Consider the following 25,388-nt stretch of genomic DNA (forward strand, 5'->3'; position numbering starts at 1 on the left):
TACTAGTCTTTTTTTTTCCCTCCTTCCTTTTTTAAAAAAATGCATTTTCTTTATTTCACGATACCACCAGTGTCAAGCTAACAGTCAAAAAGCTTCTGGTAATACTCAGTAGTGTCTTTTCAAATAATTTTAAAATTACTCAAGTCTTACAGAATTGCTCTGTCTTCTATCTAACACAGTAAGATAGGTTGTCCAATCTTCTTGGACAAGGCCAGCTTGGATGAGGCCCTGAGCAACCTGATCTAGTTGGAGATATCCCTGTTCCTTGCAGGGGGGTTGGACTAGATGACCTTTGAAGGTCCCTTCCAGCCCTAACCATTCTATGATTCTATGATTCTATGATTCTACTACTTTTTCTGGATCTCAGCAGTTTCTTATGACCCTATAGGGCTTTTTTTTTTTTCCCTGAAGATTCCCAGTTCTGAAGAAATTCATAAGGCTAAACAAAAATCCGGCATTATAGGTGACCTCCAGATCCAACGAAGAAAACATGTATTCATTAATCTAGGGTGGACCAAACTCTCACTCAGATTCCTCTTACTGTTCTTCAGTATTTCTAAGCCGATAAAGACCCCCTTCCCAAGAACAAAAACTAGACTCAGTTTTTGGTTTGCAATAAAAATTTCTCTGTCTCTTTTGACAATCACTATTGCAACATTGTTGTTTCCAGGTAACTGCGTAAACAGAACGAGAATAGTATAATATTTTTCAAATATTCAGAAACAACTTTTTTATATGGAAGAAACAACAGACAATATCAAGACCTTCCAACTCAGTCTTCCCAAAGTAAAAAAATGCCTGAGGACTGTTGCTAAACCATAGACTGAAGTTAGATGTGTGCTTCTTCATAGCAAAATTCCTGAATCAACCTTTGTTTATAATTGAGGCTTTTCCTACAGAAATGGCTATCGTCTTGACCTTCAAAAAGAGGGTAGAAAAGAACGAAAAAAGTCATGTCCAAACAACATTTGGCCCTATCCGCAATTATAAAAAAAAGCAGAAGATATCTATTATTGCATATGTTAAACAAAAACAAACAGGCGGGGTTACTTTAGAGATCTGAGTTACGTTTCTTATAAAACACACATAAAAATTAATAGAATCATAGAATGGTTTGGGCTGGAAGGGACCTTAAAGATCATCTAGTTCCAATCCCTCCTGCTGTGGGCAGGGACACCTTCCACTAGATTACGTTGCTCAAAGCCCCATCCAACCTGGCCTTGAACACTTCCAGGGATGGGGCAGCCACAACTTCTCTGGGCAACCTGTTCCAGCGCCTCGTCACCCTCAGAGGGAGGAAGTTCTTCCTTATCTCTAATCTAAATCTCCCCTCTTTCAGTTTAAAGCCATTGCCCCTTGTCCTGTCACTACATGTCCTTGTTAAAAGTCCCTCTCCAGCTCTCTTGTAGGCCCGCTTCAGGTACTAGAAGACTGCTAGGTCTCCCCGGAGCCTTCTCTTCTCCAGGCTGACTCCCCAACTCCCTCAGCCTGTCTTCATAGGAAGGCGCTCCAGCTCTCTCATGATCTTCGTGGCCCTCCTCTAGACCTGCTCCAACATCTCCATGTCCTTCTTATATTGGGGACCCCAGAGCTGAATGCAGTACTCCAGGTGGGGTCTCATGAAAGCAGAGTAGAGGGGCAGAATCATCTCCCTCAACCTGCTGGCCATGCTTCTTTGGATACAGCCCAGGATATGGTTGGTTTCTGGGCTCTAAATGCACTTTGCCAGCTCATGTTGAGCTTCTCATCAACCAACACCCTCAAGTCCTTTTCCTCAGAGCTGCTCTCAATCCATTCTCCGTCCAGACGGGATTTGTGTTTGGAATTGTCCCACCCCATGTGCAGGACCTTGCACTTGTTCTTGTTGAACTTCATGAAGTTCACATAGGCCCACCTATCCAGCCTGTCAAGGTCCCTCTGGATGGCACTCCTTCCCTCATGTGTCGACTACACCACACAACTTGGTGTCATCTGCAAACTTGCTGAGGGTGCACTCGATCCCATTGTCACTGACAAAGATGTTAAACAGCACCGGTCCCAATATCGACCTCTGAGGAACACGACTCGTCACTGGTCTCCACTTGGACACTGAGCCGTTGACCACGACTCTGAGTGCAACCATCCAGCCAATTCTTTATTCACCAAGTGTTTCATCCATCAAATCCATGTCTCTCCAATTTAGAGACAAAGACGTCAAGTGGGACAGTATCAAATGCTTTGGATATGTCCAGGTGGATGATATCAGTTGCTCTTCCCTTATCCACTAACGCAGTAAGCCCACTGTAGAAGGCCACCAAATTTGTCAGGCACAATTTGCCCTTAGTGAAGCCATGTTGGCTGTCACCAATCACCTCCTATCTTTCCATGTGCCTTAGCGTAGTTTCCAGGAGGAACTGCTCCATGATCTTGCTGGGCACAGAGGTGAGACTGACTGGCCTGTAGTTCCCTGGGTCTTCCTTTTTCACCTTTTTAAAAACAGGGCTATGTTTCCCTTTTTCTAGTCAGTGGGAACCTCACTGGATGGCCACGACTTCTCAAAAATGATGGATAATGGTTTAGCGACTTCATCTGCCAGTTCCCTCAGGACCCACAGATGCATCTCATCAAGTCCCATGGACTTGTGCACCTTCAGGTTCCTTAGATGCTCTCAAACCTGATCTCCTACAGTGGGCGGTTCTTCATTCTCCCAGTCCCTGCCTTTGCCTTCTGTGACTTGGGCTGTGCAGCTGGAGCTCTTGCCAGTGAAGACTGAGGCAAAAAAGTCATTGAGTACCACAGCCTTCTCCATATCCCGGGTAGCCAGGTCCCCCGTTTCCTTCCGGAGAGGGCCTACATTTTCCCTAGTCCTCTTTTTATCACTGATGTACCTATAGAAGTTTTTCTTGTCACCCTTGATGTCCCTGGCCAGATTTAACTCTATCAGGGCTTTAGCTTTCCTAAGCTGATCCCTGGTTGCTTGGACAATTTCTCTATATTCCTCCCAGGCTACCTCTCCTTGCTTCCAACCTCTGTAGACTTCCTTTATGTATTTGAGCTTGTTCAGGAGCTCCTTGTTCATCCATGCAGTCCTCCTGACAGTTTTGCCCGACTTTCTCTTTGTTGGGATGCACCTGAACTGAGCTTCGAGGAGGTTGATCCTTGAATATTAACCAGCACTCTTATGCCCCTTCCCTCCAGGGCTTTCTCCCAAGGTACTCTACCCAGCAGAACCCTGAAGAGGCCAAAGTCTGCTCTCTATCCCAGGGTAGTGAGTTTGCTGTGCGCCCTCCTCACTGCCTTAAGGGTCTCGAATCCACCATTTCATGGTCACTACAGCCAAGGCCCTTGAGTTTCACATTCTCCATGAGCCCCTCCTTGTTGGTGAGAACAAGGTCCAGCATAGCACCTCTCCTCGTTGGTTCCTCTATCACTTGGAGAAGGAAGTTATGACCAACCTCCTGGATTGCTTCTGCCCTGCTGTGTTGCCCCTCTAACAGATATCGAGGTGGTTGAAGTTCCACATGAGAACAAGGGCTTGTAAACATGAGGCTGTTCCTGTCTTGTCTGTAGAGGGCCTCATGTGCTCAATCCTTCTGGTCATGTGGCCTGTAGCAGACTTCCAGTATAATGTCACCTGTCCCTGCCTTCCTATTAAATCTGACCCGGTCAGCTGTCAGTCAGCTCCTTATCCATCCCCAGATGCAGCTCCATGTGCTCCAGCTGGTCTTTGACATAGAAGGTGGCACCTCCTTCTCGTCTCCCCTGCCTGTCCTTCCTAAAGAGCTTGTATATATACACATAAAGAGCCTGTATATATATACACGCACATAGACACACTTCCCCACCCCTCCCCGCCAACTGTACTTTATCTAATAACTCACTGAGAATTTTGAAGGACAGTCAAGCAGTAATTAAAGGTCAACAGACAGCTGGCTGGATAAAAAAAAGAAAATAAAATCAAGAAACGCACTGGACTAAAGGAAATGTTTGAGGGGGAGCAGTAATAAACCTGTAACAGAATGAACAGAATGTAGGCTTCAGTGATCTGCATTTTAAACCATCTGCTTTTTAAAATTATTTTTATTTTTAAGCAGTTTGAGGAGCTATTTGTGGAAGCAGTTTAGAATGATCACTAGGACAATGTATGCAAGGTCAGTTGGAGTGCAAAGAAATGCATCTTGCTTTTTTCTCTATTTAGATGTGAGGCTGGAAGGAAAGTGATTTTAAAATCTATTTATGCATTTATTCCTCAATTGGTGCATGAAGAAAAAAGAACAGAGGCAGCACTAAAACTGAGCGGACAAAATGCAACAAGATGGAAAAGAAGGGGACAAGTAGGACACACATACACAAGTCAAGTGGAAATTGAAACAAGAGGATGACAATTCTAATCAAGGAGCTACATCACATAGCTCCTACCACATGCTCTTAAATCAACAAGATTGGAAGTCAAAGGGTGGTGTTCACCCGACATCTTAGATAATAAATAAAACTACTTAGGAGCTACTAATGGCTGCACAGGAAACACAGATCTTTTGGTTATACAGAAGTTTTTCATCAACACATTAACAGTCATTCAGATTCCTGAGCTGCAATTAACTAAAGATATTGCACAAAATTTCCTAAAGAAAAATAAAATAAATTTCCATGTGCATCTCGAAGTATATACCATTATTTGGGTCACTTAAGTAATTTTCTGAAATAGAATACTTGTCTGAGTAGCCTTACAATACCTTTTTATTAGTGTATTACAGTGCTAATACAGGCAAAATACATAGTGTCTATTAGTTTGCCTGCCTGTATTCCAACACTTGGATGCAACACTAATGTCTCTTTAGCTAAATGAAACTTTTTAGACTTGCAACAACATAAAAATATTCCAGTACAAATCCTTTTCTCAGCTGCTGGACTTTAAAGGGATAAATCAGACTTTAGTGGTAAATATATGGGAACTATAGTTCTAACTGGAATCAAGATCAGCCTGGAATTCCAAACAGTCCAACGGGCAGCCAGCTCAACTAAATTTATTGACCTGCTAATCAGAAGAATTAACCTACTAATGTATTCTCTCCCTACCTTGCTCATGCATCAAGACAAAAAAAAAAAAAAAACTTCACCTCTTAAACCAACAAATATAGTAAAAACTAATTTGTGGCAGAGATACAAAAAGCTCTAATTCATCAACTGCATCACTCATCAGAAACAACAGTATTTTCTTCTTGACTAAGGAACTTACTGGAATAATTACGTTGCAGAACGAATGCAGTAAGCATGACCAGCAAGTCAGCTTTGCACTCTTAAGAGCCAGCCTAAAGCTGAGGAAGACTCTGGAAGGAAATAGCAGCATGACAAAGAACTTTCCTGCCTTCCCATTTCATTCGTGCCTTCCAACGTTGAACTGTCAATGCCATGCCTCCCAACACTACCAAACAACTGAAATACCATAATAAACATTCCCTGTACCTTCGAAGTACACAACGCAACACAGCCTTCCATTAGAATATGGACATGTGACAAAAGAGCACTACAGTCCTGAAAAATCAGGCAGCCTGGAAGGCTCAGGCCTGCTGCCCTCTTTACTGGTAACTTTATTCCTAGAATTGTTCGGTGATGAGCATTAGATTTGTCTGGTGATGAGCATTAGGTTGTAACGTTCTGCACAACATGCTTTTGATGACACCAAGAGCAATATTCAGGAGGGAAAAAAAGTGACACATGGTTCTCAGGACAAGAAGTAGTTCTGATGTAGAAGGAAGATTGTTTGAAAGGAAATAATCTGGTTGGAAACATGCATTAATGAGGCAAGTTATTGCATTCTGAAGTACACAAATCTCAAAGACATATGCTTTGCCATCTATTTCTAGACCTACAGTAGAAAAGATGCATTACTTCTAAATATTTTCTATGTGTTATAGGAAGATCTTTTATTTATTTATTATTTTTAATTTAAAGGAACAGGTAGAATCAGGAGGAATTTAAGGAAAATTTAAGAAGAATTAAAAATGTTTCATTTGAACTCTAATAATCTGATTTACTTTATCATGCCAAGAAACTGCACACGAACCATGTGCTGGCAAGGATGCAATCTAAATTTTTTTTTGGTTAGTTTTTTTTTTGTTTTGTTTTTAATGTTACAAGGTTTTAAAGAGCCCTGTAGCGTGACACAGAATAGTTTACATTTATAGATTCACAACAGCAGAAAAAACAGACAGTAGGCACTACTTCTGCATTAACTGAGAAAACTATTTCCACTGTTACGTGCGATTTTTATACACCTCTATTGGCAAAATAAACTTAAAAAAAATGTAAGCATTCTTACGCTACGTATTCCTGTTCATCTTCTGCTTGAAAGTGGTATGTTCTGTTATCTGAAATAAACAAATACATTTTCTCATTTGGCACATGAAAAATTTTAAAGCATCAACACGTATGTTACTGAAACCTATTTCGCACCTAAAGCTTTTGAAAGCAATTGCTCTTAACTAGCAACATTAATACTTTACTCATGGCTACAGAAAACAACTCAAAAAAACACAGAAAAAATTGTTGATTTTGATATTTTGGAAGTCTTATGTTTAGAAATATTAAAGAAAAATAAACATATGAATCAAATTTTGCCCTTCTGAAGCAAATCTGAAACACAAGTAGCAGAAAAGGGTAAAATGAATTTGTTCCTATTATATACTTTTCCCTCCATTTGGGTTAGGAAACTTCTTTTTACTACCCATATGAGCTGGGTATTATCTCTCACATTCAAAGGCTTCACAGGCTGTCCTTGTACATACAGAATGTTGGAACTGTTTGTTGTTTCATACTATATATGTAAACACCGAAACCAGAAAAAAGTTGACTCATCGTCTTCAAAACTGTTTTTAAAATCATACTGGATACAAATGCCTGCTATACAAGACCAAAATGGGAAGAAGGGTAATCACAGAAGGTTTCATAGATTTCGTAGATTTCTATGATGGAAAAGACCTTAGAGATCATCCAGTCCAACCGTCCCTAATCCCCATTAAACCATATCCCTAAGTAGATCATCCACCCTATTCTTAAACACATCCAGGGATGGGGACTCAATCACTTCCCTTTCATTCTGAGAAGAAAAGTCACTATTGATTTTAGATAACCAGAAGCATATTTTAAAAGGAGGATAAGAGAAGAAGAGAAATTGGGTTCTACTCGTCTTCCTCAACCCCACAAAGAGCAGTCAAAAAGCAAAACGGACAATGAAGGAAAACCAAGATGAGGCCGACAGTGGTTTCCATGTCCTGGTGGACATGGCTTATGCATGTTCCACTAAGCTGTTAAACATCTCTCTGAACTTCAGAGAGCAGCACATATGCTGCATTTCATGGCTTGTCACAAACGAACAGTATTTATGTCACACACACACACAAAAGGTTCTACATTCATTTGTCCATCCAATCCATTTTCCAAACTAGAGTGATCTGAACACTCATGAGGCACTGCGTATCTGGATATAGATCTGAATTTTGAACTGTAGCCTCATGTTTACTCAAAGTATCTTGTAATGACATTTTTAGAAATCCCACATAATGCAAGACGGTACTGAAGTTGCTACATACGTGATATTAGATCAAAAGACTTCTTATCTTCAGCATTTGGCTTCACCTGGCAGGTCAATAAATTCAGTTTAGCTGGTTGCCTGTTGGACTAAAGAGAAAATTTATTTTACTTTAAAAATGTCTTGATTTAGGATTATTTTTCCCTTCTGGGGTGTGGGTATGTGTGATACTAATTTAAAGTGTGAGCATGCATACATGTATACCCTCAAAACACTTGAGATCAGCAAGACTTTGTCTGCCTTGGTCTGTCAGAAAGGACAGATTGCTAAATCTAAACAAAATTAAAATCTTCATAGCAACCCCTCCTGACTATTTGAAACAGATTAAAGGAATAAACCTTAATTTAGAATATGCTAATAACGAAGTTTTTTAATTGTATTTAATAAACAATGATGAAACTATTATGCATTTTTTCATTACAGCATGCCCATATTCCAATTTTCCTCCCATTTCAAATAAATCAAAGATATAATCCTAAACATTTAAAAGGTAAGTGAGAAGCTGGGGATCTGGAGTTTCAGAACTCGGAATAAATACATCTACCAATATTGTCTGCTGTAACTGGGTTACTTACGACATGATAACTAAATGTATCTTTGAAGTATTTTGGGTTTATACAGGTTTATCAGAAATCATCGAGATACTGAATTAAAGTTACCGTATCTGGCAGACATAAAGTGAACTTGAGATGTCAGTTATCAGTAAATACGTCTGAACTGAGCTTTGGAAGATGTTCATGTTAGAAGTTGTAAATCAAATACAAAAGTAATGCAAAACCCACAAAAAAAAAAATCTAGAGGTGCATTTCCCACATTGTCAAATGTTTGTCCGAACAAGCTCATCAGCACAATATTTTTAACACTTAAGGAGCAACAATTCCTTGAAGGACTAAATCTGCAATCGGAGTCTCAGTTTTCAGTTTGGTCTTGAACAGATTGTCATGATCCCAAGTTTTCATCATTGAAAACAAGAAAATTACTTTCCTCTTTGCACTGTAACAGTGCTTGACAATGACAATACACCTTTTTTTTTTTTTTTTTTTTTTTTAAATGGTGGTAACTGAACCATTACTAACCTAGGTATTAGTAACCAACCATGAGTAATTTGACTAAGTGACACCTCAAAGGACATGAGGATATTTTCCCAGCCATTGAAAAAATCCAAACCAACACTCCAGTACAAAGAGTAATAACTTCTGTTTAACTCGCTTAGCCATCAGTGGAATTTGGGGCGAAGGGGAAAAAAGGCTGATGAAATGGGAACATCTCCTTTAACAAGAGTAAAAGGAATTACTCTTGTTTGTGCCAAGTTTGTGTCATGCTGCCGCCAAGACAGTTTTAGAACTGCCTCTGTCACGGTAATGTTGCCGCTTCCTTAGGATTTAGCGTTCCTAGGAAGATACTTCAGATATATGCCTCATTCCCAGAACTCACTATGATCAAAACTTTCAAAAATTTCACACCTTTTAGCTGAAAGCACTCAAAGTATTAACACATTCACTCATCTGTCAGACTCTATCAATAACATCTAATATCAAACACTTCCCAAGTTTCCAAATTATGTGCTTCACAGATCTACCATGTCAATGCTTATGAGCAAAAGCAGTTGAAGCGTTCATTGAAAAGGCTGTTGAATATATTTGCCATTTTCTTATCAAACTACTGATAAATACATTCATGTATTAAATCAACTGTCATAAACTATAGCAGTAGCGCAAAAAAAATTTGAAGAAAAATTTTTGAAGGCTAAAGAAGATTTCACTTACTTCCTACAGTCCACAGAAGTTTTGAAACTAATTTCAAACCCAGCCTTTATTCTCATCTTCTCATTCTGATTAGTTGAACAATTTTAATTTTTTTTTTACAAAATTAATGTGTAGGCATTAAAATGTTTTAAATAGTTAACATCCTCTGTAGGAATGAAACATCTGTAATACAGACATCTATGTACGAGCTAGTTAATAGTCTTCCAGTACAGTCATCAGCCAGAATTGAGTTTATAACAAGACATCTGACCAAATCTACCCAGACTCCTTTGACTACACTGACAAGCTCTCCAGAGGCTAACAGAGGAATCGACAGGATCTTGCTCCGATGCAGACAGCTACACTGTAGACACCTCGTTTTATTCAGATGAATCACAACCTGTATCTCACAGGTATAGTAAGAAAAGGTGTACTGCTCCATTTAACCTGAAGCACTGTTCCCAGTAGTGGTCAGCAGCAGACAACTAGGAAAAATTTCAATAGAGCATCAAATATAGCAATACTTGTGTAAGTCAGTCTCCAGCTTCTCGCAACGCACAGAACTTCAACCGTCGGAAGCAGAAACGGCATCTTTTTTGTACGAGAGGATTCACACCAGCAGATTCACTGGGAAAGCGTAACCTCAATTTTAATTTTAATAAAAAGGTATAAAGATAACTTACCGTTGCATGTGATATGGTAAGAATTCCATTTTTAACAGTGCACTTTCTTCTTTGCCATACCTTCCTTAACCTAAAGGATATCAACAACAAATTCAGTAACTAGACATGATTTCAAAACACGTTAATTCCATTAACATTTTGAGAAGATTAGCCTTGAGAAACAAACAGATGCAGTGAAATTTTTACTAAATGCCTCCATTAACTTGGAGATTTATGACAGGTCTTAATCACCTTTTAGAGACTTATAAAGATAATAGCACCTTTTTTAATATGATTTTTTTATGATTATTTGTCAAGCTTTTTGTATTTACTGTATTAAATTCAGATCTCTGTTCAGATTTGAACTGTGAAATTCTTGAGTATTTGTGGCACACACATTAGGAGAATGTGCCTCATGCACCCACAGTACAATCAAGAAAAATCAGTGTGTGAACACAGTAACGAACGTGGTTCTCACTGGCTATCATGAGCCCCAAGAACATACCCATCACTCTTCTTTAAAAGATAACCTTTCTTCTCACTGCCGTATTCCTTATTGCCCTGAAGCTGATGCATGCTATATCCTCCTTGCCTGCTCTGTGAATCCTGAAAAAGGAGAAAGCATCATTAACATTTCTCGACATGCACAGTAAGTTTTCCTAACCTTTAAGGCTATTTTATTTTATTTCTTTTCTCCACCACAACTTCACAAAATAATAACGATTTTAAAAAAAGAGAGAGAACTCCTAATGCATGTTTTACATCCATAGGAGAGTTTGCTTTTATATCAGGTGATCTTCAACTAACTGCATGTTCAAGATTCAATTACTTCATTAGGAATTTGAAGCATAGTACAGATGCAAATATGCAACTCAAAATAATGACTTTTTAAAACATAGAAGTTTAATATTGCATAATCTTATAATCAAAGAGGAAAAGGCTAAGATCAAATTTCAAAAAGAAAGTAACAAAATAGAGCATGCATATAAACAGAAACACACATATATAAACAAAAAAAAATTGCTAGTAATAATTTTTTTTAAAATCCAATAAAAAATATGTATAGAATTGACAAGTTTTAGTGAACGAAGTCAACTGAAATAACTTTTGGCCTGATCTAGTGAAACAATTAAGTGAATTGGATTAACTTTTTAGAAGCACATCATCAAAAACATCCCCAAAAGTTCATGAAAACATTGACTTACTCTCCTAGACTTCGATCACGAAAGGCAAAAGCAATAGCGGAAAGAGAAAGCAAATAATTTAAAACAAGAATTATTATTTTATTTTAAAAACATGTTCCTTGAACATAAATTTTATAGCCCCCATATCTAGTAAAACATTTTTTCCCCTTTCTAACAACACTGCTTGAAAGAAGGCAAGAATTACTTTTTTAGGTACACTGGTACTTTTTATCATCAAAAGTAACAAAACATCATAAGAAAACTCTGTGCAACCTTGCAAATATGACGTTGGCTTCATAAAAGCAACTAAGATGATTACAGGATCAAATTTTATGAAATGCCTTCCCGCCTTTTTTACATTCTAATTGTCTAAAACAATAGCTATACTGTATCCTCCACCAAACTGGAGCTAATTCTGAATTTCCATTGAAAAAGATCAGGCCCAAAATTTAACTTTTAGTTATATAGCAAGGCATAATTAAGGACACATTGATATGGTTTTAAACGTAGCTGTGAAACAATTATCAGCAAAACATCTGACAAAATCCCACAAAACTCCCAAAATAACAGGAAGGTCAATTACTCCCTTGGCAACAACCTTTTCTCTTTCAAAGCAATTTCTTACAATTACCATAGCCAATAGATATTGACCATTACTCCCTCCTATTTCATTCAGGCTCCTTACAACTGCTTCTCATTTTCTATCGAATTTGCCATAGGAGCTTAGAGAGAAGTGCTTTGGAAAACCAGCAGTTGTGGTTGCAAGCAGCATGAAGGCTGCTGTGCAATGTGCTGCCGGCAGTCAGTGTTTACACCATCACAGTAAGAAGCTAATTTTTTGTACGTAAATTTTGAACCCCCATTGAAATTACGATCCTGTTGATATTAGCATAGGAAAGAACGTAATGAGATATAATTCCTGTTCCAAGGAGCATACCAGATGCAGATTTTGGGAAATAAATCAAAAGGTAAAGAAATAGTTAAGAAAACAGACATAGAAATATGATTCTAAAGATTAAATAAATGTAAAGCTGTTAAGTTACATTTGCACTAATAATTGACATACAAAAATAGAAGCCTGTATTAAAGGCCTGGTTTCCTTTGAAAGTTAAGCTTCTTAACACATAAGCATTTTTCAACATAAAAAAATAAACATTTTACACAATTAAAATTACACTAGTATCTCTTAAAATATTTTTCTCCAAAGCTTTAAACCGTAGTTATTTTACAAAATCAGATAATTCTTGCACAGAATAACAGAAACTGCCATGACTTGGTACCAGGACAGTACAGAGTGGCAACACGAGACGCTGCCTGTAACAGCCTCAGCAAACTGCACTTCTCATAGTGCAGCACTTCTGTGCACCCCAGGATTGCCAAGATGTGCTTTTCCAAGAACCAGGTAATCACAAGGATTACAGTAAGAGTTATCTCACTAATGAAAGGACGGGTGAGCTAGAAAAACGTTTAAGGGCATTACAGATGTCCACAAAGCCAAACAAACACCTTGAACACCTGCAACGGCAGAACAACTGCTGCCTTAGGACACCTTGAAGGTGCAGGGAACCAGGTTCGCTCATTTCCTACATTAGTGTTTTTCCCCAGTGAAAGTACAGGTGCTGAAGAGTAATTTTCCCACACATATTATTTTAAATTCAAAAAGATCCTAAATGCTTTAATAGATTTAATAACCATGCAGAAATTTCTATTTTCACCTGTGAAAGCCAGTCAGTCTGAGATGGGCAGGAAGTCTCACTTATCTAATGGCAACTCCAAAGAGGTTAAAGGTGGCAGAATTTAAAATTAGGACAGAATCATTAGATTTAAACTTCCTTCCCTTGCACAAAAGTTCAAAGAAACTTAAAACTACACACAACCAGGGCATCAATTTTATTATTTCACACTGCTTTCCTGCCAAAGTAAGTTGTGGTAAGAGTATTTCTGAATCTTTACAAATCCACCAGAGAAAATCACGTTCATTTCATGTTCTTCAATATTTCCATTAATCCATAAATTTTCCAATGGTGAGATTATAATACACTAATATATAGGGGAAATGTATTCTTAATCACAACCAAGCCGGCCATCTGTCACAGTAACAAAGCCCAGCTTTACATACGTGAAGATTTGGATATACACAACGATGGAGAGCTGACTGGCAAAACTCAGGCCATGTATCTTCAAGTTTCATTGCCACTTAACTAAGGAGTAATGAATGCTGGCATGCTATTTCAGGACTAAAACACTGAATATCTAAATAACAGAAACATTGTTTTATCAAGCTCCTCAGTATCTGTCACCGTCATTATGCTCTGACTCATGTCACATAGCACAATCACGAGTGAAAGTTCTCACGTTGATTTTGAAAGAGACACTTGAATATCAATGTGATCAAATGGTTATTTTATCCAAAATACTGGATTCTTTCATTACAGCAGATCTCTCTCTCTCATGATTTGCCTGAATATCTGAGAATCACGATACCGCTTCTTCTTCTTCTAAGACACAATTTCAATTCTCTTCAAGCCAAATACTTTATTTTTATATTTATCTTATAACTTTTAATATAGATATCACATAGTTTTTTCAAGAGTCCTAGCATTTTTCTACACTATAATTGAAGTCAGAAAAGTTGTTTGATTTATTTTGCTGATGCCTGTGGAAGTACTTTATTACAAAATGTATCTAAGTTTCACAATTTGATTCGATTAACTTTTATATTTCGAATGAGGTTACTTTCCACCGAAACAGAGTAATTTTTACTACACATTCAGGAAATAGGTAACCAAAGAACAAACCACTTTATTTCATTTAGTTATTCCACCTCATCATACTCTGTGAGCAACTTTTGAAACTGGATTTGTACTGTATGCAGCCATGTATGTACAACACACAACACCGAAGAAGAACAAGTTGTTTGTCCTACTTGATTTCCGAGGTCTGGCTGATTACCAAGTAGCCTGAACTTAACAAGATACACAGCATCCAAGACAGAAGGAGATATTTTTCTTTGCTTCCCAGATAACCAGCTTGTGGAAGAAAAAGAGACCTGAGGAGAGAGCAGGTCTTCTTCCTCTGTATGTTGGGAATCGATCCATAAACCACTTTAAACAGCTCTTGAAATCTAATGTTCTCTGTTCAACTTTCAGAGGGTGAGGATAGAGAACAAGCATGAGTTACCTTCAGAGTGGTTTAGATACTAGGGAGATCATAGATGTAATGCATGTTTGGGAAGCTCCTTAAGTATTATGGAAGAGAACTAGTAGGTCCATGTGGCCAGTGGAGATGGAAGGAAAAAATACCAGAGAACTGGGAAAGACCATAGAGTTTGAGATAAGGGAAAACTGAGTACTAGAAAGAGCTGGTAAATCTCAGAATAAATTGGGATCTATTCAAAGGTGCTCTGTAGCGCTCCTGTCATCATTTCTGAGATTGAAGAAATTCTAAAAGCCATGTAGGGTGCTATAAGGTTGTGTTGTCCTTCCAAACGATGGGATTAAAGATGCAGAGAGAGGAACAGCCTTCTGGCCAAGGTTTATCTGCTATATAATGTACATCTACATTACAAAAGCACATATAGGCAAGTATTGAAAAGAAAAATAAACACCATCACCATACCAAAAGGAATGACTCATCGATCATTCCTTAATAATTGTGATTCCACCTGAAATAATTCACCAACTTCAAGCCATTTTTCTGCATGCAGTAGCCGTAATTGCAACATGCTACCTACAAAATTACAAAATTACCCATAAAATTACATGCTAATTACAAAATTACCCATAAAAATACTTACTTGCCTCAGTTACTAAAGTCCTATTTTTGAAGAAGTTCCAGAAGAATTTCAGGAAAATAAAGACCAGTAAGATTCATACCACATAAGGAAGATTAATGAAAACTACTTTTAAGAGTACATTTAGTATTACAGACACTGGAAAATCAGCGTAGCTTTTGTACAGAAAGGTTATGTCTCAAAAATCTCCTGGAGTTCTTTCAAGGAATCATGAGAAATCAGACTGATACAGTCTACCTGGACTTTCAATGAGAACTTAGTGCTCCTTACAAAAGGGAAAGAATTACATTGCTACAGGACAAGAAGAAAAGTCCACAGATAAACTAGCAAGATAAAAGCAGTAAACAAACAAATGAGCTTCACAGAAAGCTGTGCCAGCACATGTGGTGTCTAACACTAAAACAATCTGGAAAAGGGTGAACAGTAAATGTCAAAGTTTGTTAGATGGTACTAAATTATAAAGATATTCAAGAAGGGCTGACTCAAGAATTTCTTAAGGATCTCATGATAGTGAGTAACTTGACAATAAACGACAGGTGAAGATCAGCATAAACAAATGCAGAGCGATGCAGAGGGGAAAAATAAGATACTGCGAGTTGACTATTAACATTCAGAAACAGGATGATATGGTTACAGCTTCAGAGCTGATTAAACTTTACAACTTCCTTCTTTCCACTAAGCACTGGTCAAAAAGCAAGTCAATGTTAGGATTTACATTAAAAAAAGATCAGAAATGATTTAGTGATGCTATCATAAATTCATAAGTACTCCCATCTTGAGTAGGGCACGCAGATGTAGAAGTTCAAAACAAATAAAAGGAAAAAGATTTCCCGCACAACATGTGGCAATGGTGGAAAAGACATAGCTGTAACAGAAGGGGATAGTTTACACTGCTGCAAAAAGCAACGGCACAAATTCAAAGCAAGGAAATCCACAGGGTCATAGAGAGACTGCAAAGTCAGTCAAACTACTAATGGGAGGGTATTCTGGAGAAGTATCAGTGTTTATGGCTCTGCATGTCACGCTGAACATCCACGATTGATTGCTGTTGGAAACTTGGCTGACTCCGTACATCTAGTTGCAAGCTATGTTCTTCTGTATATTTGATATCATCAATACTGTTCAATCATATATGTGGATGATCGTATATATGCAGCAGAATGGCATCTGTCTAATGTTTAATTATAATAATCATTCATATTTAATAATAAATATTTAATAAGGGGAGTAGACACTTGGAAAATACTCATGTTTTATTTACCTAAGTGATCTTTTCCTAAAGGAAAGCCACTCCCCCGCCCCCACCCCTCAACCCTCAGCTTCACCACAGGATATTCAGAAATACTGAACTGCCCTGGCTCATCCGCTGCTATGTGGTCAACATACAAATTTTTTCCTTACAATACAGTATTAGCAAAAGGGGTTTGGGAAGGAGAACAACATCAAAAATGCATGTGAGTTAGCAGATGAACAGTAATACAGGAGCCATACATAAAGGTAAGCCTTCAGTTCTGGCTTACTCAGAATTCACTTAGGTCAAGAAAATCCTGAACACAGTCTGGCTGGAGGATGGTAGGACATAAGAAAGAAGCGTGCATCTCATTCCTTTATACTTTTTCCCGAACACTCATTCTTTATCATTGTCAAGGATAGGATACTCGGCTAGATGAAGCATTTATCTGATCCATTACAACTGTTCTTATAATATATTTAATGTGGTACATTAAAAAAATAAACTTACACAAAAAAAGGAATAATTTCTTTTCATATGTAAAATGGAGACAGAAAATTAATCTAAAACTATGGTTTGTTGATATGTAGTTGAACATCGTAAATATTAGTTTTGTCCTAATGTTCAAAGTCCAACTCTTCTGAACCAATAACTACACATCAATTAAACCAATTTCTGAACACAGAATTCATAAATCCACATTATCTCCAAGAATAACATGTCTAAATTATTTACCTCCTTCTGATCAAGCTGCAGAGAAGATTTTATCAAATCACGAAGAGCAGTAAGTTGTTTCTTTTCTTCATCTTGTGTCTGCTTTATCTATGGAAAGAAATTGCCATTATATGTTTTCCGGATGAAACTTCAATTTTAATTTTTTATGCATTCCAATATATCATTTTAGATATCCTGAACAATCAGCTCAACTATTTTGTGTTTCTCTAATATTTGAGTTTATTTTTACAGACTAGTCCATTCTTATATATTCACCTTCTGTGCATGTATCACTTGAAAAGCAAGCTAAAATAAACATACAAGTCCACATTATGCCTTAATGGTTCACTTTATCTAATGCAAATAGATTAGTCTCTGAAATATTAAGTAAATAACTCAAATAAGCTTTAGAGATGACTTAAGGAATGAAAACGCAGTTTAATTTAGCCACAAACTACAACAGTAAATGGGATTATTGTAATTCTGATTATAGAATAGAAAAGCACTTGGGTGACAAGTGATAACGTGGAATCAAAGCTCACTTGCCTTCAATGAACATCACAACTTAATTAATTCAAAAACTGTGGTGCTATCATCAAACATTTTGGGTTTGAAAAATGAAAGCGATAGCTAAAATTGGTGCTAATGTAATCTGATTCAAAGATTCCCACTTTAAACTAGTTTTATACTAATACAACACAAAATTAGTAGTAGAATGAAAGCTACTTTTCCTAATAACTGTAAAAATAGAATACAAAGTTTAAGATAATCAAGATTTTTTTATCTCAATCTAGCTATATTTAAAGTTTCAGAGAACACACTTTTTATTTATAAGATACAAATGAAATATACACCCTTATAGCCACATCTCAAATCTATTCATATAAACAAAATACTTCCATTTTCAGCCATTAAACTACGTATACGTAAACTTACATTATATAAGTCAGCAGCCAACTTTTCAATATATTGTTTAAGTTTATCAGCTGTTTTCAAGCCATCTTGGAAGAAACTATAACGAAAAATACCTGTGATTTATCAGGAATACATATAATTCAAAACACAAAATGGATTGTCTTGTGAAAAAAACCAGCAAAACCACTAAAACATATCTAGCTTCTCCCATGTTCAGAAACAAAAAAAACAAATACCCCAAAAAACCCCTTCCTAGCAGTTTTAAAATATGGTACCTTTCAGCAGTGAAGATATACCATTGGGACTTTAACAAATATCAAATCAGAGAGAATATATCTTAGGTTATTTTTATCAATGTCCGTCAACATGTATTCCCGTCAGTAACTTCTAAAATCTTTTTCCGGTATTTCATTTAAGTAAAATTTCCTGTAAGTCTGCCTCTCTTGTTCTACTGATCACAAGGTCATATTTTACCAGTTTCATCTCAAGGAATTTCAAAGAAATTACTGGCTTTCATAATAGTTTTAAAATTTACATAACCCCCCTAAAATTAAATAGAATAAACAAGTTATTTCTAAAATTACATTCTAGATCTGTCTCAGGAACTAAGATTAATTTTGGACGCAACACGCAGGGTTTTCCCTTGGCATCCTTCTCCATCACTCCCCTGCCCCACTTGCTCATTTTCATACTCACTGCTGAAAGACTACAGCTTAGTATGATGAAGACACCTGGCAGATTACAATTATGATAAAAACACCTGATGTAACCAAACCAAATTCAAAACAATGGGAAACAAGCACGTTTTGTAACTAAAGCTTAAAAGAGTTGCACTTACTTGCACTGTGCATGATAATACTTTATAAGGTTCTGCAGAAGGTCCACGCCTTTTTTAGTCTTGATTTCATTAACCTTAATAAGATACTGTACAGACAGTGAAAAACATGTTGATAATCATGCCTCAGAAACTTCAGCATTTTTCAATCAATAAAACATCATTTCCTCAAGGAATTTATTTATCTGTGTGTTTAACCTGGGTGCTGACTCACAGGACACCAGTCCACCACATTCAAGCAAACTATAAAACAGATAACGGTTTATTTGCCATTCCTAAAAAACTGAAACACCCCAGAACATAAAACAAATTCAGGAAAAAGTTTTACCTTTTACAATTGTCTGAAGATGTCTGTTTTTTAATGTTACTGCACTAACTACTGACATATTCTAAAACATAAATATTATGCAATTTAAAGTAATCATCACTAAAATGTAGTAAAGATAATTATTGATATAAAAAGCAGTTTTACAGAACTAATGCATCATTATCATTTATCAATTTATTAGAAACTTTAGAAGGCTTCAGAAAGCATGTTGGAAGAAAGATATCAAAAAAAACCTTCCTGAACAGCTCAACCATAAACCTGAAAAAAATAAGAAATATTTCCATAGCATGGTTCCAGCCTGAGAACCTTAGCATAATAATCTAAAAACAAAGAAATGAAATAAACCAGAAGGAAGCCAAGTTTTGCACAGAGTTGCTAAAATAATTATATTGCTGTTATATTGCTGTACTATGTGACATTGATATAATTTCCTCCCTCCATCCCCATTAAACAACAAAGCAGATTTCACCACCTGTAAGAAAGACTCAGAAGGTACTTTTAAGTTATGGTGTCATAATTAAAAGTTGAAACTTTTTTCTTACTTCACACATCTGTAGCTGAAATAGCCGCCTTTCCTTCTCCATTTCCTCTGCTATCTCAGCTCCTGTTATTTCAGTTCTTATCATCCCATGCTGTTTTGCATGTTCTCTTTTTTCCTTTTCAATTTTTGTACTGAAATTTTAATTAGAAAACATTTTAGAGAATTCCTTCTACTATCATGTGATCTAGTATTATTTACAGGAAAAAATATCAAGAATCACAGAATGTTAGGAATTGGAAGGAACCTCAAAGGATCATCTAGTCCAATCCCCCTGCCTGAGCAGGACCACCTAGATCAGATCACACAAGAACGCGTCCAGGTGGGTTTTGAACATCTCCCGAGAAGGAGACTCCACAACCTCTCTGGGCAGCCTGTTCCAGTGTTCTGTTACCCTTACTGGGAAGAAGTTCTTCCTCATGTTTAAGTGGAACCTCCTATGTTCCAGCTTATATCCATTTCCTCTTGTCCTATCATTGGATGCCAGTGAGAAGAGCCTGGCTCCATCCTCATGACAGTCACCCTTTATATATGTGTAAACATTAATGAGGTCCCCCCTCAGTCTCCTCCAAGCTAGAGACCCAGCTCCCTCAGCCTTTCCTCATAAGGGCGATGCTCCACACTCTTAATCATCTTTGTGGCCCTGCGCTGGACTCTCTCAAGCAGTTCCTTGTTGAAATATTGAATAAGCCATTCTGAAGATCAGTTCCTTTATGATACCAAATGCTACATATATTTTTTTAAGTGTCCAGAAGTAATGGAGTCATGAAGCTGCCTTTCCTTCCTTTCAACCTTTAACTCTTTTCTCCAGTTTGTGTGCTACTTGGCGGGGGGGCAGCGAGAAATCTCATTGTTTCTCTATGAAGTGCTCCACAGCCTTCATCTCTACATACTGCAGCGTACAGCATACATATAAGAAACTTCCAACTTGGCAGGAAAACAGCAGAATATCTCAATCAAATATGTTTCAAGCTTGTAAGGCAGGGATTAAGAACAATAAGGCAGCACATGAAGTTTAACGCCCACACTAACTGGCATGACTTCCAGTCACTACATTTTCAAAGAAGGCCAGCACTGCAATTCTGCAACAGAGAAATGCAAATACGGAACTACGAGGTCGTCCTGAGACTTTCGAGCCTTACCATGTGGCTGTCCCTTACGTATCTACTCTGCAGGCCAACTGGATACTCCATTTGTAAGTAAACTTAGATTTCTAATACAGAGCAGAAATATCTAAACAATTTTCTGATTTTTTAAAAAAATAAAATATATAAAAAATAAAATAAAAATATCTTTCCTCTCTAGCAGCATTTTGAGAAAATAAACACTGAAGCTTTATTTCTGTAAAACAGGTGACAACGTACTGTGCGTTTATTAGACTGGTGCTCCTTGCCAGGGGAAAAAAAAAAACTTAAAAAGGATTAATTGATTTGGGTTTGAAATCTGCTTTTCTCCAACTACGAACGGCATAACATTTGCACATAGAACAAAGCACTTTTCAGCACTGCGTCTCTAAACTTGACTTGATATTTGGCCTTGAACAAATTCTGGGAAATGGGATTGTCTGAGAATCTAAGGGACATCTCCTTCTTGGTCTTAATAAGCCCAACTGAAATCTGCTCACAAGACGAGGGGTGCGGGAAGAGTTACAAGACAACAGAACTTTTGTGCAAACTTTCCAAATTCAAAATAGAATCTCACAGATGATTCCATGTATTGAGTCAGTATGAGATACCTCGGTCTCCCAAGTTCTGTTTAATGGCATTTGGTATAAATACGCCTGCAAAGACATCCCTGATTTTACATACAGCAATTTGAGAGGCGGAAAGAATTTTTTTTTTGTTTAAAACAATTTGCTGTCTATAGAAGACTATTAAATATTTTTGCAAGATATGTAATATCTGTATGAACAAATGAAGGAACAAAAAAACAATTCTGCATGTAAATATGAATGCTCAACTGAGTAAGATGTTGCAATCTTGGGACAGGAATCTCCTTTTTGCCTTACATTAGTAAGAACTTCATTTCCAGCTCAGTTGTGCACAGGATTTCATATTGTAATGAATTTTGAAGGCAAAAGTTACTATATGCAGGTAAGACAATCATGCTGATAATAAATGTTTCAGCAGCTCTTAGTGGCCTGAATTTTTCTTTCATTGCTTTTTTTCCCCTCCTGGTTAGACATAAATGAAACAAAGATAATAATAGGATTAAAAAGGGGAATAAATGAAAGGATACAAAAAATGAATTAACTCCTGAGAGCTCTTGAATTCTGACAAAGCAACTGCCCATGACTTCTTTGAGAGCGTCCTGTACCATTCCACTAACATTTCTGAAGCTGTGACACCACTTGTCTCCAACCTTCTATTTTCATAAATCGTTCTTTACCCACAGAAGGCAGGTATTAGAGCAAGAAGATATTTCTAAAACCACTGATACTTTAGATGTCACACCAACTGCACTAAAATGCTTGCCTCTTAAAAAACAGAGTTCTGCAATACAGGACAACATAAAAATCTCATCATTTTTAGTATCAATAGATTTTATACATATGGTTATAAGAATATAAATGCCATCTGAAATCCCCACAACTCACTGTACAATGTTTGGTATCTAAGCATTAGTATCTTTCTCACATTAAAGAACCACTGGGCAGTCATTTAACTACTTCTCAGAGAACAAAAATATTTTACTTCTTTTAGTGCAGAAGACATCCACAGAAGAGATGCCTTGCTCATATTCACATTTAAATCCACAGATAATAGGCACAGTACCTAGTTTGGGACTAGGAGGGGAAAAAAACCACAAAACACAAAAAACCACAACCAACAAAAAATAAATCCCCCCAAACCCAGAGAAAAGTACTTACAATTTGGTTTCATAATCCTTCCAGGCTTTGTCAAAAGGCTTTTTGAGGTCCTTAGGAAACAGAAGATTTGCTTAGAACATTTTTAAAACTTTATCTTTATAGTTAAAATACCAAGTCATAAATAGTAACAAATAAATACTATTTTCATTTAAACTTTTCAAATAGCAGCTGGAAAAAGATGGTATTTTTCAATCTTGTAAATGATTGCTTTCCTGTGCACCTTAAGACAGGAATTTATCCTGAAATTCTAAAGAAGCATCATAGTTATGCCAATGTTGAGGTTTTTTTCTTTGGACTACATACAGAAATATTAATGGATACCAACATAAGAAATAATCTCATGAGTGAATGGAAAACAGTCACACGACAGCTGAACCTGAAAACATCTCCCTAAATAAAAAGCTGTTTTTCAACACTTACCCCCTTAACACCTTTTAAGTCTCCTTTTAAGAGGGAATCCAAGGTGAAAATAACATTGTGGCTTAAACCCTGGAGCTAAAAAGAAAAACATCACACTGTTATAATTCAAAAAGATTTATTATGATCTTATCAAACTACTGTCAAGAAGTCTTTGAACTTCATTAATGAAGTTGCAATCACCTCAAAATTTCTAAATTAATAGTAAATTCAAGTCTGGGAGGAATTAATAAACATTCACTTGCATCAGACATAGAAGCATTATAATTAAACTTTAGTTATACAGGGTTATCTAAAACCAGAATTTTAAAAATCGCATTTAAGAAAAGTTCTGAAAGCAAGTCAAGGTAATCTCCAGCCTCTCCAAGCAAACGTGAATATTGCTTAATTATTTAGGAAGCAAATTTGGTTTGGAACAAATGTTTCTTAGAGCCTCCTGAGTAAGAAGCAAGGACCTGTGTGCTACAGGCAGATAACACGCACGGGACGTGTTAATTCAACCATGAACAAAAGGAGCAAAAAAAGTCACCAGCTGTTTGATTATTCCCAACTATTCAGGAAGAGTGTTCCTTTCTTTGTCTAGCGTGGAAATGTGACATCTGCTTAAACTCTTGAGAGTTTAACTTTTATCCCGTTACGTCGATGCCTGTTTGATTATGTATCTGTGGAAACATTCCATTTGTCTTTGCCTCTCCGGTAGAGAAGCGACTGCTGAGATCCTGTCTGAACACGTAAGTGTGTACGGTTCCGGAAGAGTCATCATCATGGGAAAGAGACATGTATCAGTATTACCCCAGTCTAGTGAAAAGTCTGTCTCCTACTTCATCCCTGCTTTTGTTTCTCGCCCAAAATATTCCATGAATTCTTCAGATCCTTGCTAAGGAAAGATACGGAGAACGATGGGAAGGCTGCAAAACACATCCTCTGCTTGTAAGCCAAAGGAGCAGAGAAGTGTTACATTAAGAGTTTTTAATTTGCCATATATATGGCCCAGCTCCTCTCTCCTTTAAGGTCTTCTGAGCATATTTTAGTCCATGAAACTAATTTTTAAGGGACTTTTGTGAAATAGATGATCTACACAGATGAGAATATCAAAATTATCACTCAAACAGGTTCTCAAGGTAAAACGTTCCATTCACAAACTCCTTACGCATTCAAAAGACATGTATGAAAAAAAAAATACTTGATTTTTCAAAAGTGACATTATGCAATTTTAAATACATGCACACAAAAAAATATTCAAAGAAATCTCACTCTTGTATCATGGTTTATTTCTTCCACAGGAGTAAAATAAAGTGATGAAACAAGGCATGACCCGTATGGATTCACTGCTGTTTTAAGAGCTAGAGTCTCTTACCAATTTACAAATAACTTCTTGTACCAGGCCATTATTTACAAGAACTACATTCACTATATGTAAGTACAGTGTTTTCCTTCATTAGATTCACTATCAATTCTTAATTGAAAAGAAAAAACAGACTTGCTTCCTTCTCCAAATATCCTGCCCAGAAAGGATTTCTGGAAGGTGCCCTTGACATTACTGCCAGAGCTCAAGCACAGTTCAGACTCCCGTTGTTCTAACGAAGATACGAAGCAGTCCTACAAAGTATGGTCCTCAAACTGGACATGCATTATCCTCTGGAAAGCACTGGGGTCTCCACGGCAAAGAGGAAGGTGGATCTTTTGAACACAGGTTATCATACAGCTACTTAATTATCAGCTGATAGCTTGTCAGCCATCTCTCAAGTTTTATTCTTTTTTGACAGCTTGCAGGTATCATGACTGATAATTATTCTTAGCATGAGATGGACTCAAATTCAGAAAATATATGAGACGCACTTGTATCTTTCTGTTCAAGATATGCTGACAACTATTTCATGTGTCAATATTTTATATTTTTTAAATTCACAAAATCATATATTCAAAGCAAGACAAAGGACAGCCACTAGAACACCTTGAGCTGCAGCCTCAAACAATAACGTGAACACAGAGCAAAGGTTCTTCATGGCTTAAACGATCCAGATTTGAGAAGGGATTTTCTCCTTAATTGCAACAATATAATTAGTGCTCAAATATTAGTTCTGTATGAATCAAAATAGCAACCTCATCACTTTCAGCAATTAAAATCCCACAAGATTTTTTTTTTACCTGGCTTCAGTAGAGGAGTTTATAGCAGATAGTCTAAGCTTTGATTCTATTTAAAGAGCTAGGTTCTGTTTTTCTTTCTTCTTAGCTTAAATATTTGCACGACCCCCACACAGTAATATTTCAGAACAGAAATAAAAGAAGCCAGGAAATTTGTAGAGGATTATGCCTTTTTGTAATTTGTCCTCTGTTGGCTTTTTATCTCAATACATCACAACTAACAACTCCTTAGCAGTGTCAATTTTGCTGAAAAAGGAAATGATTTATCACTATTAAGCCAACAAGTAATAGATGCTTTATCATTACACAGGTTAAAGAAAAAGTATTATTATTTTCATTCTCAACCATTTTAATCGGTTTCCACTTAACAACCTTAACTGAAGTTCATATGTCAAATGCCAATTTTGAGAAAGAATATTCACATGATTTTAATCTCAGTCTCGTT

At 36.9% G+C, this 25,388-nt stretch overlaps 1 protein-coding gene across 5 annotated transcripts in view; it reads right to left on the minus strand.

Moving 5' to 3' along the window:
* Positions 1 to 25,388, minus strand: part of ASAP1 (ArfGAP with SH3 domain, ankyrin repeat and PH domain 1) — a 134,249-nt gene that overhangs the window by 42,641 nt on the left and 66,220 nt on the right. For all 5 annotated transcript variants that reach the window (XM_086608847.1, XM_086608846.1, XM_086608849.1 and 2 more), the window contains 10 exons: positions 22,802 to 22,876; positions 22,382 to 22,431; positions 19,517 to 19,646; positions 18,650 to 18,735; positions 17,833 to 17,908; positions 16,918 to 17,004; positions 10,480 to 10,580; positions 9,996 to 10,065; positions 7,569 to 7,656; positions 6,299 to 6,347 (listed from right to left, as the gene is read on the minus strand). In XM_086608847.1, coding sequence (XP_086464973.1) covers positions 6,299 to 6,347; positions 7,569 to 7,656; positions 9,996 to 10,065; positions 10,480 to 10,580; positions 16,918 to 17,004; positions 17,833 to 17,908; positions 18,650 to 18,735; positions 19,517 to 19,646; positions 22,382 to 22,431; positions 22,802 to 22,876 — 812 coding nt within the window. The remainder of the gene's footprint in view (positions 1 to 6,298; positions 6,348 to 7,568; positions 7,657 to 9,995; positions 10,066 to 10,479; positions 10,581 to 16,917; positions 17,005 to 17,832; positions 17,909 to 18,649; positions 18,736 to 19,516; positions 19,647 to 22,381; positions 22,432 to 22,801; positions 22,877 to 25,388) is intronic.

This window comes from Tauraco erythrolophus, chromosome 3 (genome assembly GCF_009769465.1).
Source record: "Tauraco erythrolophus isolate bTauEry1 chromosome 3, bTauEry1.pri, whole genome shotgun sequence".
NCBI classification, from domain to species: domain Eukaryota; kingdom Metazoa; phylum Chordata; class Aves; order Musophagiformes; family Musophagidae; genus Tauraco; species Tauraco erythrolophus.